Below are 18463 nucleotides of genomic sequence, written 5' to 3'. Positions count from 1 at the left end.
CATAGCTGGACGTCTGAAACAACACATAAGCTACTTTTTATTCCGAAATTCCCACAGGATAGGGATAAAATCTTAAAATTTCAACCGATGGGTTTAGAGTCATGACATTTTGTGCAGTCACAACCTCAATGAAGACCGCGGCGTGATATAAAATTTGGGATTTCCCAGGGGAATTTTGTAAAATCCCGGAATTTCAATTGTAACTAAGTACTTACCAGATCGAATAATTTACGCGTGCGAAAAGCCACGGATTAACTCTAGTTGATGAATATTGATCTTAGTTTTACAGGATGGTATGGTATATATTTCTAGCAGACTTTCATTTCTACAGATTCTCAACTGAATGGATACTTAACACATTCTTAATTTTACAGATTTCCAAATAATAAAATTTGCAACTCGATAAACCGGCCAAGTGCGAGTCGGACTCGCGCACCGACGGTTCCATACAAACCTGTAGCTATTAACTTCAAAATTATTAAAAATATTTTCATTAATGATGTAACTATAAATTTACGGTTTTCGCAATTTTTCCTTTAAGTATCTGTGCTATAAAAAGTCGCTTCGTACCTACCAAGTTTCAAGATTCTGAGTTCACGGGAAATACCCTGTAGCTTTTGATTCCCTTGCGAGTTTCAAAAGTTTGTGGAAATTTGCGGCAAAAACGGCTGTATCTTTTGATTGCGTTGGCTTAGAATTTTGATTTTTACACAGCTTCAAGGGACAGTAGACCCGAGTATTGATATAAATTTCAGCTTGATACCTCCACGCGTTCCTGAGAAAAAGGGTCTTGACAGACGGACGGACAACAAAGTGATCCTTTAAGGGTTCCGTTTTTTCCTTTCGAGGTACGGAACCCTAAAAAACTTCAACTCAAAAGGTTTCAAGATTGGTTTTTTGGAATCTTTTTGTATTTTTTATTTCAATTCCAAATTTTTACTTTTACAGTCATCCCGTAAAACCTAAATTGGAAATACAAACTGAAACATAGATGCACAGAAAAACCAGAAAAAGAGACCAGCGCTGGGAATCGAACCCAGGTCCTCAGCATTCCGTGCTGCGTGCTATTTATACCGCTACAACACCAATGGACAGGACTACAGACTCGAATTTCTCCTATGCACCACATATCTCAGCTTGTTTGTTTCTTATTTAGTCACTTAAGCAGCGACACTAGCGACATCTACGCTGTAGCCCTCTTCGAGAAACTTTTCAGCACTCCATTGGAACTAACCGCTCACCCGGACCAGAGATGTCGCTATTAGGCAATCAAATTAAGATTGGTTTTTGGAGTATTTATGTATTTTTTATTTCAACCCAAATTTTTGTTACTTTTACGACCGACCGGATGACCGTAAAAGTAACAAAAATTTGGGTTGAAATAAAAAATACATAAAGACTCCAAAAACCAATCTTAATGCTTATAAGTTATAACCTGCTTTCCGGGAAACTGTGCAATCTGAGAAAATGTTCTATCTAAGACAGTGGGCTTTACAAGGCTATGCCTAACCATAAGCAAAATAGAGTTAAAGTACTTCAAGGTTCTTACATGTTGGTGAGTGTCGTTAATGACCTCTAGTTTGGCGGTGACCCTGGCCCGCGGGGGCACCACGCCGAGCCAGGCGCGCGCGGGCGCCAGCGCGGGGTGCCGCGTGCCGCACGCGCGCACGATGCGGCACGCGGCTGTGCACTCATCTGTCACCGTCGACAACCTGAACAAACAAACGGGTGACTGAAAGAAAGAAAGAAAGAAAATAATTTATTTATAACAGCAATGACACATAATTAGTAAAAATAACAGTAAGAAATGTTGCCGCTATAAAAAGGTCCCGGCTCAGCATATCGCTGGTTGAAAACCAGCACTGGTCTTCCGCCGGGCCACAGGAGAGTGAAATTACGGAAAGTCACACAAAACAAATCAAATACAAAAATAGCTATATTCGCGGGGTTCGAATCCCGGCCGGGGCAGATACTCGTATTTGTATGAATAATACGAATATTTTGTTCTCGGGCCTTGGATGTTTAATATGTATTAAGTATGTATTTATCTATATCAGTATGTTTATCCGTTGCCTAGTGTCCATAGTACAAGCTTTGCTTAGTTTGGGACTAGGTCAATTGGTGTCAAGTGTCCCATGATATTTATTTTATTTATTTATTCGTATTTTCGTTTCACCCATAAAATTTACGTGACCCTTATTTTCTTTTGAGCAGTATATATTTTTTTAAGGATAATCTCCCAACATGCCTCTTCTTACTTTCTGGATTACCAAAACCATGCTTACGTGACGACATCAGTCTCCGGGTACTCATTCGGCAGCGGCGGCAGCGGCACGCGCAGCGGCGCGTCGACCGAGCGCGCGGGCGTGAGGCGCGGCGCTGACGCCGATACCGCCGACACCCCCCCCCACGGCGGGACACCCAGCGCGTGCGCAGCTCAGAGCACCCGTACAGCTGCGTCGCGCGGATCGACACGGGGACTGACGTCACCCTGAAAAACAAACAGCTAGTATTTATATGTGTCGTAAGATAGGACTTAGAGAGCCGGGATCCGACCCTGACCTGATCAATGTGGGCATAACAAGTGGGATTCGGGCAGAGAATAAAACTATTTTGAAGAACTAACAAAAGTCCACTAATTGTGGTCAAGATATAACCAAAACACTACGACCATCACCGAAATCTTAGAAATGCAACTATCATAACGATTCACAATAACTTAAGGAAAAGCCTAGTTAATAATAAAGAAACGCGTCGCTGTCGACTCGGGCCAGACTTCTTTTACAAACTGACAATTGACGATCGCTTTTCCCGCGTCCAGATCTCACGCTCTGTCAAGCGCGCCACGCATGGCAACACTGACGTTTCGTAAGTGCTATAATGCCAATCCTTAATAAACCACACATGGTAAATGACCATACAAGGACCATACTCATAATTCTACTTATGTATTTACTAGAGTTTACCCGTGGCTTCGTACGCGTAAATCATTAGATACAGCAGTTTAATTGAAATTCCGGGATTTTACTGGGAATTCCTGAAAATTACGGCGTGGTTTTAATTGAAATTGCATTAAGAGCCGTGTTGGCCGAGTGGTTTGACCTATGGCCTCTCAAGCAGAGGATCGTGGGTTCAAACCCCGGCTCGCACCTCTGAGTTTTTCGAAATTCATGTGCGGAATTACATTTGAAATTTACCACGAGCTTTACGGTGAAGGAAAACATCGTGAGGAAACCTGCACACAAACCTGCGAAGCAATTCAACGGTGTGTGTGAAGTTCCCAATCCGCATTGGGCCTGCGTGGGAACTACTGCCCAAGCCCTCTCATTACGAGAGGAGGCCTGTGCCCTGCAGTGGGACGTATATAGGCTGGGATGATGATGGGATGATGATGCCATATTTCGTGACTCTACGCCCAACGATTAGCTTTTCGAGATTTTAACCCTATCCCGTTGGAATATCAGGATAAAAAGTAGCCTACATGTTACTCAAGATGTCTAGCTATTTACATACCAATTTTGATTAAAATCCGTTCAGCCGTTTTGGCGTGAAAGAGTAACAAACACACACACACAAACTCAAACTCTCGCATTTATAATATTAGTAGGATTTTTGTTTTATATCCAGTGAAAATATATCAAAAGTAGTTATACCAATCGTTACACACCCTGATAACAAGGCTATCGTAATCACTAACCTTCTTGAGTGCGTCAGCGTCAGTATCGGAGGGTCCAAGACGAACCGCACCGGAGCCACCTCCCACCATACCTCCATCTGGCCAACAACCACCTCGCAAACTTCGTGAGACAAGCCCTGAAACACAGTCAACACAACCCGTCATTAATAAGTTTTTGGTAAAAAATAACATTTTTAATACAAGCTTTTTTTGCTGACTGTACTTTTTGTTGACTATACTTGTATTGTTACCAAAACTACATTTGAATACCAAATTTCAAGTCGATGCGATTAACCGTTGAAGAGTTCCGTCCTGTGGAGACGATCCTGGCTGGACTACCAGGATGTCACTACCAGATTATTGTATTGTCACTAGATTTACATAAGTTTACCGAATTTCAAGTCGATCGGACTACTGAAAGTGGGTCAAATTTTGCAAAATTCGACCCAAATAAATAAACAAATAAATAAACGAACAGGGCAATTTTAAAAAAAGCTTGTTAAAAAACCTTTAATGACTATGTTAGTACGAACAATTAAATACCGGGTGTGGTCTGTAATATGAGCAAATAATTAATACAATACCCCTGATGTTGCAGATGTTTATGGGCGGTGGTCTTACTATCAGGAGACCCACTTGGTCGTTTGCCATCCAGTCGAATAAAAAAAAAAAAAAAAATAATACATTGATCATACTCTTCAAACTGAAAAACATTAGTTCAGCGACTTTTCAAAATAATTAGTTTTTTGATTTTTATTACACTTTTAAGTTTATTCGAAGAAGCAATGTAAAGCAAAATGCTTGGTGTTTGTAGCGTGACAGGCGACGTCAGTTGTGTTCTGGGATGGCGTACATTGATAGCAGTAGGTATTTAATTTGTATGAAAAATGGAAAATTCAGACTCCATTATTTTTGAAAGTCGCTCAACTAATGTTGTTCTGTTTGACGAGGACGATCTACGTTTTAATTTTTTGCTCGTATTACAGGCCACATCTGGTATATCTACATTTACACTCTAACTGGCAAATGCCTGGAGCTCCATCTGTGTAAGAATGGGCTACCCACTCTTTTTGCGACAGATTTATTATATCAAAGAAAGTAGTAGATTTTTACTTAAAACGAGGAGAAATCCTGTACCACTGGAGAACCCAACCAACCATCCAAAAATCTTGATCGCTTGCATACGCCAATACTGAATGGCTTTCTTTCCTTTTTTTAGGGTTCCGTTTTTTAAATTATTCGTAGTTTAAGAGTAAATAGCCTAAGGTATAAAATATACCTAAACTTGGAATATTCCGTACAAAATACGAAATCCTTAGAAAAATATTACTTAATTTTTTCGTAATGGCTACGGAACCCTATTTTGGGCGTGTCCGACACGCTCGTGCCCTGTTTTTTTTGCTCCCGTTGTGAAGAGCATAAGGTAGCCATTATTTTCATATCAGGATAGAAACGCCAATTTGGTGCCATTACATCGGTATTTAAACATCACATCATAATTCTTTTATTTTCAAATTTAGCAATATTTACCTTCGCATCACCTGGACCAGATTGTGCAGCTATAGTCCTTGTGGTTACGATTTGTGGCCTTAAGTCCGCCGGAAAGCTGTCTTTGGGAATGTCTTTCAAGATCAATCTGAAACAGAGGCAGGAAATAAAATGGAGTTTGTTGTATTTCTAAGCCATAATGTAAAGCCCAGCTAAGAAAATAAAAATGTGCTCAAATGGCTTGCAATAAGCAATAATGGAATGGTGTAAAAATATGTTACGGATATACCTACTTAAGTGCAACGACTAAAGTTTCTTTAGTACCTGCAAGGGATAGATAATAGATATCATATTATTATGTTTAAAAATATATATACTTCGTTCAGTTTCTTGCCGGATTCTTTTCAACAGAGATAATATTTTTCCGAACCGGTGGTAGTAAGTAATAATAAGTGCTTGTTATTGATAAATTAAATGATAATAAATTATTTAAATAATAAATCTGGTTTATTTAGGACTTGTACGATCGGCTCGCATTTGAAATGTGTCAGATAGGACGACAGACCATTAGAAGAAACTATGACTTGAAAGTCTTGAATTGATGGAGGTTTTACATTTCCAACATTCCCCCTAAATTCAAGCTTTCTAACATTCATAATAAAGAAAACTTAACAGTATAACTCCTACATGAGCCATTAAACAAGACATACAACTTACATGTCTGACAAACATATTAAATTTGCATTTACTTTGATACAGAAATAAAGTCAGACATTCCAAGTTTAGATCTCAAAAATTGAAATTTATCTTTCGACAATGCTTTGGTAAATATGTCTGCAAATTGATTTTCGCTGCTTACAGCCTTCAGATCAATTATTTTTTGATGGAACTTCTCTTTAACAAAGTGGTACTTAATATCAATGTGCTTGCATCTTTTATGAAAGTTTACATTTTTGATAACGCTTATTGCACTTTGATTATCTAAATGTAAGCACATCGTGTCTTGTTTATAATCACCAATATCACACAACAATTGTCTTATCCACATAGCTTCCTTCGTTGCGGCACAAGCTGCCATGAATTCAGCTTCAGTAGTTGACAGAGCAACTGTTTGTTGTCTTTGACTGGACCACGTTACAGCCGCTCCATTTTTAATGAAAACGTAGCCTGTGACGGAACGTCTTGTATCGAGATCGTTGGCGTAATCAGCATCACTGTAACCAGTTACTTCTGCTGGTTGTGACGATTGTGAGTAATACAACCCGTACTCTTTTGTTTCTATCAGGTATTTGAAGATTTTCAGTATTGCGTTCCAGTGTGATTTGTTGTAACAAGTAAGAAATCGACTCACCAGACTCACGGCAAACATAATTTCAGGTCGACTCACTGTAGCCAGGTGCATGAGGGATCCCACCGCCTCTCTGTAAGGGATATTCTTCTCTGGCTCACCTTCTCCCTTTTGTAACTTAACATGGGGGTCAACCGGAACACTTACTGTCGGAGCGAACGTTTCGGTGTAGTCGATACCTGCAGTTTGTGCAAAGCCCTTTGCACAAAGTCTTGATTTATAACGTGGACCTGTTGACTCTTCTTTTATGCGGAACACCCATTTGCATCCTATTATTTTGGCATTTGGAGGTTTTTCAGTCAATATCCAGGTTCTGTTTTTCTCATGAGCTTCAAGTTCTTCATCAATTGATTTTATCCATTCATCTTTATTTTCTGAACTAATCGCTTCTTTGTATGTTTCAGGAATACCAGGCGTCACAGAACAAAGGTAAGTATTTTCTTCAGAATGGACTAAATTTAAATTCTTGTTATTGATTTTATTTCTAGGTCTCAAAGTAACTTTACTTATTTCAGGAGAATCAAGACTGGTATCAGGTATGTATTCACTGTCCGATGATTTGTTTCCTTTTACAGTTTCATATGAACTTTCTGAAGTGAAACTTTCATTCATTAAACTTTCTTCTTCTTTTTCAGGTTTCTTCGTGGACATTTCTACAGGAACGAAGTCTCTCTTCACAGTAGATTCAAGAAACACAGCATCTCTGCTTTTTATTACCTTTCTGGAGTTGGGTAATATAAATCTATAACCTTTTGTGTGGTCACAGTATCCAATAAAGATCATTTTGTGTGCTTTTGGATCCCACTTCTTGCGCTTTTCTTTAGGCAGGTGAACCATGGCTTCACAACCAAAGATTCGCATGTGACTCACATTTGGTTTCAGACCGGACCACATTTCTACAGGAGTTTTAAACGACAGGGACTTCGTTGGAGAACGATTGATGACATAAGCAGCAGTATGTATTGCATCAGCCCAATACAATTTTGGCAGATTAGCATTGAGTAGCATACATTTTGCTCTTTCTACCAACGAGCGGTTCATTCGTTCAGCAGATCCGTTCTGTTCAGCTGTGTACGGAGTGGTTGTCTGATGTATAATTCCAGCGCTTTTCAGGAAATCAGAGAAATTTTTGTTATCATACTCCAGTCCATTATCTGTTCGGAGAATCTTTATACGAGCATCTAATTGGTTCTCAACTTCTTGTTTGAATTCTTTAAATTTATCAAGAGCTTCAGACTTGTTGCGAAGAAAGTATACGGAGATTCTTTTGGAGTAATCATCAAGAAAAGTCAAGAAATATCTGGCACCACCAAGAGATTGTGTTTCCATTGGACCACATATATCGGAGTGAACCAATTCAAGAGGTTTATTAACCTTTACACCTGAACTCTTAAATGGTAATCGTGTCTGCTTGCCTTCTTTGCAAGTGATACATGTCAGATTTTCTATTTTGTCTGAGAAAATTACATGTTCGGTATTTTCAGACATTTTCTTTAAACTGTCAAAATTTAAATGTCCCATTCTCTGGTGCCATAAATAAATATCCTGCTTTTCAACACCAGACATGTATGCATTGCCTCCTGGCATATTCAGCCGGTACATGTTGTTAAAAAACACTTGCAGTAGCTACAATTTGACGTTTGCTGTTCAAAATGACACAGCCGGACTTATCAAATTCCACATGGCCACCATTTTGAGTAATCTGGCTCACGGATAGCAAATTTGTTGCTAGTTCTGGAACATATAACACATTTGTAAACAGTACCTTGTTCTCTTGGCCTTTATCATCGCAAACATTAAGGCTCACTTGTCCTGAGCTTTGCACGGATAACATTTTATTATCAGCAACTCGAATATTCTTTATTACAGAGGATGTTTCCAGCAGAAATAAGTTCTTGTTCTTCGTCATATGTGCGGAGGCGCCAGAGTCTATGTACCATGCGTCATCATAATGAGAAGAGGCCACAAACACAGCAGCATAAGAAGAGGTAGGTTTCTGTACCTTATTTTTAGGTTTAGTTTTGCAGTCAGGGCTCTTATGACCATATTTGTTACAGGAATAACACCTTGGACCCTTGAATTGCTTCTTGTCACTGTTATTAAAATTCGTCTTGTTCACTGCAAATGCTGTAGTGTTGTTTTCAGTATTTCTGACATCTTGTAACAATTTTGCTTTCACAGAATCTGCGGATATCTTCGTGCTTTCTTCCTGAACGTGAACATAATTTATCGGATCAATCAAGAGAATTATTTTTGTTCTTGCTTTAATGTCTAGTTTTGGGTCTATTTTTGCCGATGGGTCGGAATTTTCAATAGCACCACAAATCTTCATGTTGCAGATATGTTTTTACTGCAAACTGCCAAGTAGCATAATTTTCACGGCCGTTAACTTTTCAATGAATGCCAATGAATTGCTCGATGCCATCTTAGCCGTTGAAATTGAAAATTGAAATCACCCAATTCAAAAATGAAAAACGACAAAACACGGTTTCGAACGTTCTGGACTGTCACTCTTTGAGTTCACAATTTTTAGTCTGAAATTCACTAATATTTTATAGAAAGCACTTCACTAATAGTTCCTGGGCTATCCTGGGCCCATAACCTGATAAATTAAATGATAATAATTATTTAAATAATAAATCTGGTTTATTTAGGACTTGTACGATCGGCTCGCATTTGAAATGTGTCAGATAGGACGACAGACCATTAGAAGAAACTATGACTTGAAAGTCTTGAATTGATGGAGGGTTTTACATTTCCAACAGTTATAGCCTAAATTCAATAAAGATAAATGTATTTTGACCTTGACTTTAGAACGTCTTTTTTGTATGTAACTAACAGTTTTATACAGATCTAGTGAACCTTGTTTTTTCATCGTATTTTATCGAATAAGTTAGTATTATCTTGCTTTTGTTTTTCAATCTATCCTTTACAAAAATTACGTAATTTAGTAGCAACTTTTCACATTAATTAGCAAGTAAGTGGCTTATGGAAAACAATAACATAAATAACCTAATAACATAAATAACATCCACGCCCCAGCATTCTGTATGCAAATCCGGACACGGAAACATACAAATGGACAATTTGAATTTCTGTCAACGGGATAAATTTGCAAACAGACTTATTAGATTTTAAAGCCTCTACGGTTTTTTGTTGAAAGCGGACCGCGGTGTGTTTCTCTTTACTTGGCACTGTTCACCGGTGTTTTTATTCAGATTGGCAAGCCTACTAATATTATAAATGCGAAAGTTTGTGAGTGAGTGAGTATGTTTGTTACTTCTTGACGCTGAAACAGCTGCACGGATTTCGATGAAGTTTGGCAAAATGTTATTTCATAACCTGGATTAAAACATAGGATACTTTTTATCCCGATTTTCCCACGGGGTAGGTAGGGATAACATCTCGAAACAACAACCGCTGGGCTTTCAGTCATGAAATTTGACCATGATTGTTTTTAATGTAACGTCAATGAAGACAACGATTTAATTTTCGAAAATTCCCACGGGAATTTAAAAAAAATCCGAATTTCGTTGCAGCTGGCTGGACCTAATGATTATATTTACGTGTGCGAAGCCGAGGGTAAACACTATAGTTGTTTAATATTGCCAGCAGCAGAAGCAGTTGTTGTACTCAAAATTATCTAAACATTCTCTTATTTTGGCAGTAGAGTCGTGTGTATCATTTTGGGCACCGTAGCCGCTCATCCACTTCTGCTGCTGACTATCATGATGATGATAATTATACAACGATAGTAACTGAAAGGCTAGTTGCCGTTAGTATCGCGAGGTTTTTGTTTGACAACTTTGACATCTTCCATCATAATTTATTGAATCAGGCGTTACTTTGCGGAGATCCAACCCTAACGCGCCAGCCGTAGGTATAAATTTCAAGAATACCTTCCAGCACTCGACCAGCGAACGGACTGCGCGGCGCGCGGCGTGGCACTGCGTAGTTTTGTCTTGCGAGGATTGGTTAGTGGCCGTGTAAATGACGCTTGGCTGTGTGCGTGCGTTGATTCGGGCGCTAGTATGAAGTTGAAATACTGCCAATTACTTGTATTTGTGACATCATTATCGCGACAAGAGTCTGGAATCTGGTATTTGTGAGAAACATTATACTCACAGAAGCACTGCCCGATGCGTCCCCCGGCCGGCGCCCGCGTCGGCCACGCTCACGGTCACGGGAACAGAGCTGCGCGCCGCCACAGACCCAGCCGCCGGCTGCGCGCACACCCCTTGCGTTCCGTTTGACGCGTTGTTTATCTAGAGAGAGAGATTATATCCAATCGTATAATACTGCGCCTACGTTTTATTACATTAAAATGCAAAATGAAACATATGAATGGACTGTAATTAAAAAGCAAACCGATATCGTAGGGACACCTACAATATTTGAAGAGTTTCCTCGGTTTCCTTAGAATCCAACGACGTCATAGTTAGGTTCACTAACCATTTGGCTATCTAGTCGTCAAAGTGATAAATATTGTATCCAAGTGGATCTTCAGTCATGTTAAAACTCACCACGTCACCTTTGGCTCTGGACTCTTTTGCTCCAGGACAGAGTCTCTCGCTGTCGTCCTCGTCTGCCACGCTCGCGCCTTCTGTGGCCAGCTCGTCCTGCCAGCACGAGCAGACACCCCAAGGTCTTGTGCTCCAATAGTAAGAGTAAGGCACTGGGCTGAAAATGATTGTAATGAAAGTCCTCGGAATATACTTGGACTGGTGCATCAGAAGTTTAGAGAGGTAGAAAAAATTGGGAGCATCCACGAAGACAGCGCTACAAAGCGGTGGCAACCAATGGCCATTATTGGACGTTGTGTTGTCTGTAGAGTAGTACATGCCCCAATAGACCTACAATGTAATAAAATTTATTTTCTCCAATATGCTTGGAAATGTCCGCTAAACTGTCGCAAACATAGTACAGTCACCTGCACCAATATCTAACACAACAAGCATGCATAAATACCTGATACGACTCTATTTGTAGGGCCGGAAGGACGTGTCAGATATTTTTGCACGCTCCGCTTTAGCAGATATTAATGCTGGTGATTGTACACGAAGTTCTTCCATATAGACTGTCACAAATTAAATAAAATAAAATACCGAATAAATGGTAACAAAATAAAATGGATGACGTAGCTAAAAAGCGCACAGTAGCGCTTTAAGCTGTTATTTAGTTATACTAAGCTTTATTGCATTTAACTTTTTTTATTAAGTTATTATTTCTACTGAAATGGCATTACGAGTCGTGTCGTGTACATTAAAAAAAAAAAACAAGTACTTATCGCGGGAAAGTATAAGGGCAACTTTTTAAAACCGTGCCTGAGCATTTAATTTAATATTTTAACGATTTTGCTTTATTTCCTCGCATTAAATATTGGAGAAAAGCACTATACATGCCTCAGCGGAAATGGCAATTCGTGGATTCGTATTCATTCGTGCATTCATATTACAAACTCTACTCAACGAATAGCTATTTCCCGCCCTCGGCAGTAATACTATTATTTATTATTCAATTTGTTCACATGGCATTTCATCGAACCAATACGCCGAGAGACCAGATTAATAAAGATCGTACATTTTACCTGTGGTTGACAATCTGTACAGTAGCCGACAGTGGTCGGTTGGGGAACGCCGTGCCGAGATTCACGTAGTACTCGCAATCGGGATCATCATCACTACATATATCATAGTCTTTGTCTTCAGCCTAAAACAAAATAATATTTTTATTTAAAATCAGCTTTTTTCCGAAGTTTCACTCGCGTACCAAGCTCTGATACTTGAACTTATCATCATCATCATCATGTCAGCCGAAAGACGTCCACTGCTGGACATAGGCCTCCCCCAAGGCTCTCCACTCAGACCGGTCTTGTGCTTTTTCGGATCCACCGCGATCCCGCGATCTTAACCAGGTCGTCGCTCCATCTTGTTGGAGGCCTACCGACAGCTCGTCACCCGGTCCGCGGACGCCATTCGAGAACCTTTTGACCCCATCGGCCATCAGTCCTGCGAGCAATGTGCTCCGCCCACTGCCACTTCAGCTTCGCAATTCTTCGGGCTCGAACTTATATTCTGAGATTTTACAATCTTTATTGCTATAGGAATTTCCACGACTAACATCACGATAAAAACGTCGCATGAACAATAGACATGGCTTTATGCGTATAGACTTGGTGGTTGAGATTTTTTTATGATTTGACACGCGCGTACACAGGGACAGTAAATAATGTTTTGTTATCGCATTTTGTCGGATAAGTTTGTATTTATCTTGCTTACTCAACTAGCTTACGGAAATTTACTGAAGTAAGTTGAGAAGGCATACATACGGACTTATCTTTTGTATTATATTGTATTGTAAAACTATTTATTGTACATAAAAACACATGAAAATAACAGAACACAGAATAATAAGATGCACAAAGCCTAACTTATCCCTTAAAAGGATCTCTTCCAGTTAACCTTCGAACGATTGATAGGATATCAGACACAAGAGTAGACACTACAATACAAGTACAATGAAAAGGTAAAACAAACTGAAATTTAAATTGAATCAAACAATCATTTCAAATACACATACATATATAGGTATACACAAACTAATACATACTAATGAAGTCAATAAACTAATACATATCTACACAAATAAACTACTTCACACTACTACTACTACTACTACTACTACTACTACTACTTTTCACATTAAGCCCGATCCTACTCAGTTCTGATCCTGGGACCTCCAACTTTATACTTAGGGTTACTACTTTTTACAATCCAGTCGTCTACATACCTGAATGGTTACATGGTCAGGGCTGAAATACAGCGAGTCAGCAAGCACGTGGATCATGCGAGCCGTGGCTGTTGAGGACAGGATCCTCAAAGCCGTGGTCTGGAGTCCAGTTGCCGTCGCGCGGCATTGGACGAAGCCGCGGGTGACACCGCCCCCCGTGAACCAGGCTGGGTAGAGGGTGAAGGGTCCTGTGGCTATTGAGCCGTTAGAAGTCAGCTCCTGGGGAAGACAAGGATTCCCGGTTTGAATGTTGCGAGCCATTGAATATGAAAGGTGGCAGAATGGACGCCAGCGGCGACCGCGAGCGTGGTCTCTGTTCATTGCGTGGCTAAAATGTTCGCAGCGTAGTGGTTACTTAGCAGCACACGCAATGAATAGTCAACGGCCGTTATAAACTAAATCCTGACACATTGCAAAACTATGAAGTTTCTGAATATTACAATATGAATCATAGATAAAAATGCAATGCGTTCTTGTTGCGTGCGATAATGTAGTAAGTGTAGGATTTTTTTCAATGGTTGACACATTACAATAATCGGGAACTTCGTAGTTGTGAAATGTGTCAAGGTTGACTTCTTAGCGGCCGGGCACTATAGTTGTAGTGTATGTTTGACGTTAGTGGTCAAATTTACCTAAAATTTAGCACACTTCTAACCGCTCTTCATCTTACTTGGTAAAGTGACAATTTGGTAAAAAGCGAAAAGAATGATGAAACGTTTAGCCGTCGACTAAAAGACCTTTTGTTGGAAAAAGCGTTTTATTCCGTAAATGAATTTATGAATCTGACATTTTAATTTTATTGTTTAAATTGTTATTATTATTTCTTGTTTTTATTTTATTGTTTTTACATTGACATTTAAATTGTTACTCAATTATTAATCTTTACATATCCTTGACATTTATTCTTTATATACATTTCAATGTGTTTTCAGTCTGACGATCCCTTGAGGAGAACCAGTCTAATTTTAATTGTTTACATTCACATGACATGCTTAGAATTTTATTTTTTATAATTATTACTAATCATATTACCTTTGACGATTTCAATACAAATTCTTATAACTGACATTTATGTAAATTATAATGTAATGATGTATTGATTGAATAAATAAACTAAAATAAACTAAACTAATAATCAACTAGTGCAATTCTGGTTAGGCCGGCCAGGATCACCTGTACAGAATGGAACTCCTCAATAGTTAATGATATCGATAATAATATTATGAAACTTGGATCGTAGTATGTATAATTTTGATGCTAGCAAATAGCTTGCGATAAGAATATTTTTGTGATTTCTGTGCCAGTAAGTACACTTTGTTGTTGTGTACAATTTTGCTGGGACTCCTTCATATGAGAACTCTGATAGTATCAGATTACCAACCTCAAGCGTATATGATATCCAAGCATCCTCAGTAATGAGGAAGAAAGAAGCGTGCGCCGCGCTGCACTGCAGCAGTATGGGCGCGCAGTGGACGTCTCCGAGCAGCTTGGAGCCCAGGTCCAATATGTCTTCTCCTTTGTTAAGTTGTCGCACGCATCAGATCCCGATTGGAGAGAAAAGACCGAGGACATCTCGAATGGGACGATAACTACAAATGGATAAAAATACAGTCATCAAAAGTGCCTTCGGATAATTTAGTCCTAGCTATGTTTCTAGACAGTTTTGAATATTTTAATAATAGTACATTACTGTAGAGGCCGGGAAGTAGGGGGTTGCCGTCCAAGCAGATAATGACAAAAAATTCAAAAAAAATGAAATTATTTTGTGTCTAAACACTTCGGAGCTCGGCAAAAGAAAGACGCTAAGAATAAAACTGAATAAAATAATGGCTACCCGCCAGTACAGGTCAGCAAAACGATACGAATTGGCTCGGGTGGTTATATCGACACCTCCTACGTATACTGGTACAAGTGCATAATCATAAATACAGGAGAGCTGTTCAAAGGTTCCAAAACCTGTAACTTTCTCATTTGATGATATAACTTTTCAAAATTTGCATTGGTTCCAAAGAAAATATTTGCTTTCTACCTGTATTCATGGAATTTTGAAATTTCTTTTAGTTTTTGAGAAAATTGCAGATACACTACTATACGCGTATTTTACATCTTGTAGTTGTGCGGTATACTGAGCTAATTACCACTTGCTCCAGTATACGGCGTAATGCGTAGATTACTGATCTAACGATATTTTTATATTGTATATGAATTTTTAGATGAAATACTTATATGGCTTGCAATGAACAATAAAACAGATGCTCTTTTACCTTCATCTATTGATTTATAAACGTTTTTATCACTTGCATCATTATACGCTAACATTAGCACGCCACTTGTACCAATATACCGCTAGTAATGTTTTAAACGTGCTATACAAAATACAGAAATATACCTTTATAAAAAAACCTCACTTGAAATATAAATGGTTTTATTAAGAAAAGTAATTGTATTAAGTGCTTTAAATTAATGGAAGCACATTCAATGGATTCGTATTCCTGTTCAAATGTGTACTCGTATTTTATTGTGAAAGGTTCCTCATGATACATATATCGCATCGCACCCATTTGTATCCACATAACGGTTTAGCTTTTTGTGCCTCTTTAGGGTTCCGTACCCAAAGGGTATAAACGGAAACCTACTACTTTATACTACTTCGCTGTCCGTCCGTCTGTCACCAGGCTGTATCTCATGAACCATGATAGTTAGACAGTTGAAATTTTCACAGATTATGTATAACTGTAGTCGATATAATATATATATAACAAAAAATAGATCAGAATAAATATTTAAGGGGGCCCCCATACAACAAATGTTTTTTTGCCATTTTTTTGCTAATCCTAATGAAGTTGTATAGATGGTACGGAACCCTTCGTGTGCGAGTCTGATTGGCACTTTGCTTAAGACAAGCTTTGACATGAAATATTGAGTCAAAGTCAAAATATCTTTATTATTCAATATTAAATATTTTTTATTCAATTTAGATTGTAACAAGCACTTATGAATGTCAAAAAATTTACCACCGGTTCGTAAAAACCTCTGTTGAGAAGAGTCTGGCAATAAACCTAGATATATTTTTTAAAACAGATTAACAATATATTTTAGTGATATCTATACATCACAAGTATTTAACACAACTACATATTTAAAACAGTTCTCAATTCGCTATTTGGAGTAAGCACTCGCCAATGCGGATCGGAATTATTTCCAAATTTCCCTATCCATGATATAATCATTAATTTTAATAATACGCCTAATATATTAATGTCTTCTTGACAATAGATTTAAATTTTTGTGTCTGTTTCTGAGTCTTGGGAAACTTCTATAACTTCATACGGTTTACCCGTTTTTCGCCATATACATAGCCAGTACCATTTCTTAGGTGTGTATAAAAAAATGTGTATAGGGTGTTATTAAAACCCTGTACTATACTTTAACCACATTAGGGCTACTAATTACTAATATGACCCAAGTAGAAAAATACTGATTCGAAAAAAAAAGTTTTGTATGGAAGTGGAGTCGCAAGAAGACTTTCTAATTTCGATGTTTTCCCACTTATATCGTATTAGTAATCAGTAGCCCTTATATGGGTTACAGTATAGTACAGGATTTTTTTTATCAACCTGTAGGTATATTGAAATTGTACTGTTCTCATTTTAATTAAAGCATGCATGCCTTCGCCTTCTTTTTGGGGATGCTCAACTACCAAAATGCAATGTAATACTGCAATGTTATATTTCTAGCACGCGTACATGTAGGTATAGCCGAGGAAATTGAATCACGTACTGGTACTGGGGTGGAACCGTTACTACCAATGTTATGTTGACATCCCATACATTTGCCAAAGAAATCATAGCGAAATAGATCACGAAAAGGTTTCACATTGGATTTGTTTCCATGACTGTCTATGAGAAATACGGCTATTGTGGTCTTGCCAAACCAAAAAATGTTTTTTTTTTTATATATACTATCAAATTATGTGCTCGTAGAACAGTTTAAACGGTCCGCACGCAGCGACGGCTAGCGCGTACACTGAGGCAACTGCCAGTTACACTCGACTTCCCCCCCGCGACAATATCGGTGCCGCGTATAGTGGTGCATGTCGGTTGCCTCAGTATACGTTGTACCGATTAGCAAAACGGTGTTAGATGCATTCATATACGTCACTTTATTTCCAAAACTAATAGGAATATCCGTCCAAATTTTTTGTGGTAGGTAAATAAGGAAATATTTAATCACAAAATTGTAAAAAACTAAAAATCAGAAATTGTCACTTGTACCAGTTACGTAGGAGGTATCGATATGAACGTCTTTTATGCTCTTATTGTACAATCTACTATTAGGTAGTTCATTGATATAGACGTCCGCAAAGTAACCCCTGATTCAATACATCAGTAGTAATATGCCTTTTCTCAAACATGACAATGAAATATTGACGTTGTTTAACAAATAATAGGCTGAAAAATAATGCACAAATAATAGGCAGGCGCTGCGGCTGAGCTTCATACAACCTTGCAGGCCGCTGGCCGGCAATGCGACCGTCTTTTGTTTCAACGCGCGCTATGCGATACGCACGCGGCCCACGCACAGCAATACCGCCCGCAGCCGCGCCGCCGCCATTAGCTACACAAAGGGCGACCAGACTAGCGTCCCGCCAACTTGATTTCTTGTTTTTTTATTTTATTTCATGTCATGTTTGAGATAAGCACTATACAAGCCTCGGCCGGAACATGGGGTGGCCGGCCTCGCATCCCTATTCATAGTCTATATCTGCTTGGTCGGCAACCCCTACTTCCGGCCTCTACAGTAATGTACTATTAAGCAACGTCCATGGTGATACGGAATTTTACGCTATCCACTTGTCTTTCTATCAGGTATTCGAGCAGAAGCACTTATGTTGGATCATCTCACTCTGCAGTACGGGCGGCTGCATGTAGCACGCGATGGGCACGACGAGGTTTGGTTCTTGCCGACGGACACGCGCACGCGCAGCGCGTCGTGCACGGCGAGCACGTCGCGAGGACGGAAGTGGATCTGGACCAATTTAAACAATCGGCGTTATATATATGCACATGCACATGCTGAGCTGAGTCCTTTTGGCATCACACTACAGCACAACGTCTCTTATTTTCCTCTCTCTTCTCCTATTTATGTTTTTACTGTGTTTT

General features: G+C 39.0%; 1 protein-coding gene across 1 annotated transcript in view; it reads right to left on the bottom strand.

Moving 5' to 3' along the window:
- Positions 1 to 1617: 1617 nt before the first annotated feature.
- LOC141437122 (uncharacterized) overlaps positions 1618 to 18463 on the bottom strand; it is a 32353-nt gene continuing 15507 nt past the window's right edge. The window contains exons 7-15 of the mRNA XM_074100342.1: positions 18207 to 18329; positions 13302 to 13520; positions 12100 to 12221; positions 11036 to 11192; positions 10638 to 10777; positions 5207 to 5312; positions 3698 to 3813; positions 2286 to 2491; positions 1618 to 1712 (exon numbers count right to left, since the gene is read on the bottom strand). Coding sequence (XP_073956443.1) covers positions 1699 to 1712; positions 2286 to 2491; positions 3698 to 3813; positions 5207 to 5312; positions 10638 to 10777; positions 11036 to 11192; positions 12100 to 12221; positions 13302 to 13520; positions 18207 to 18329 — 1203 coding nt within the window. The 3' untranslated portion in view covers positions 1618 to 1698. The remainder of the gene's footprint in view (positions 1713 to 2285; positions 2492 to 3697; positions 3814 to 5206; positions 5313 to 10637; positions 10778 to 11035; positions 11193 to 12099; positions 12222 to 13301; positions 13521 to 18206; positions 18330 to 18463) is intronic.

The sequence above is a fragment of the Choristoneura fumiferana genome, chromosome 17 (genome assembly GCF_025370935.1).
Source record: "Choristoneura fumiferana chromosome 17, NRCan_CFum_1, whole genome shotgun sequence".
Classification (NCBI taxonomy): domain Eukaryota; kingdom Metazoa; phylum Arthropoda; class Insecta; order Lepidoptera; family Tortricidae; genus Choristoneura; species Choristoneura fumiferana.
The sequence above is the reverse complement of the archived record's forward strand: the minus strand, read 5'-3'. Positions and strand labels throughout refer to the sequence as shown.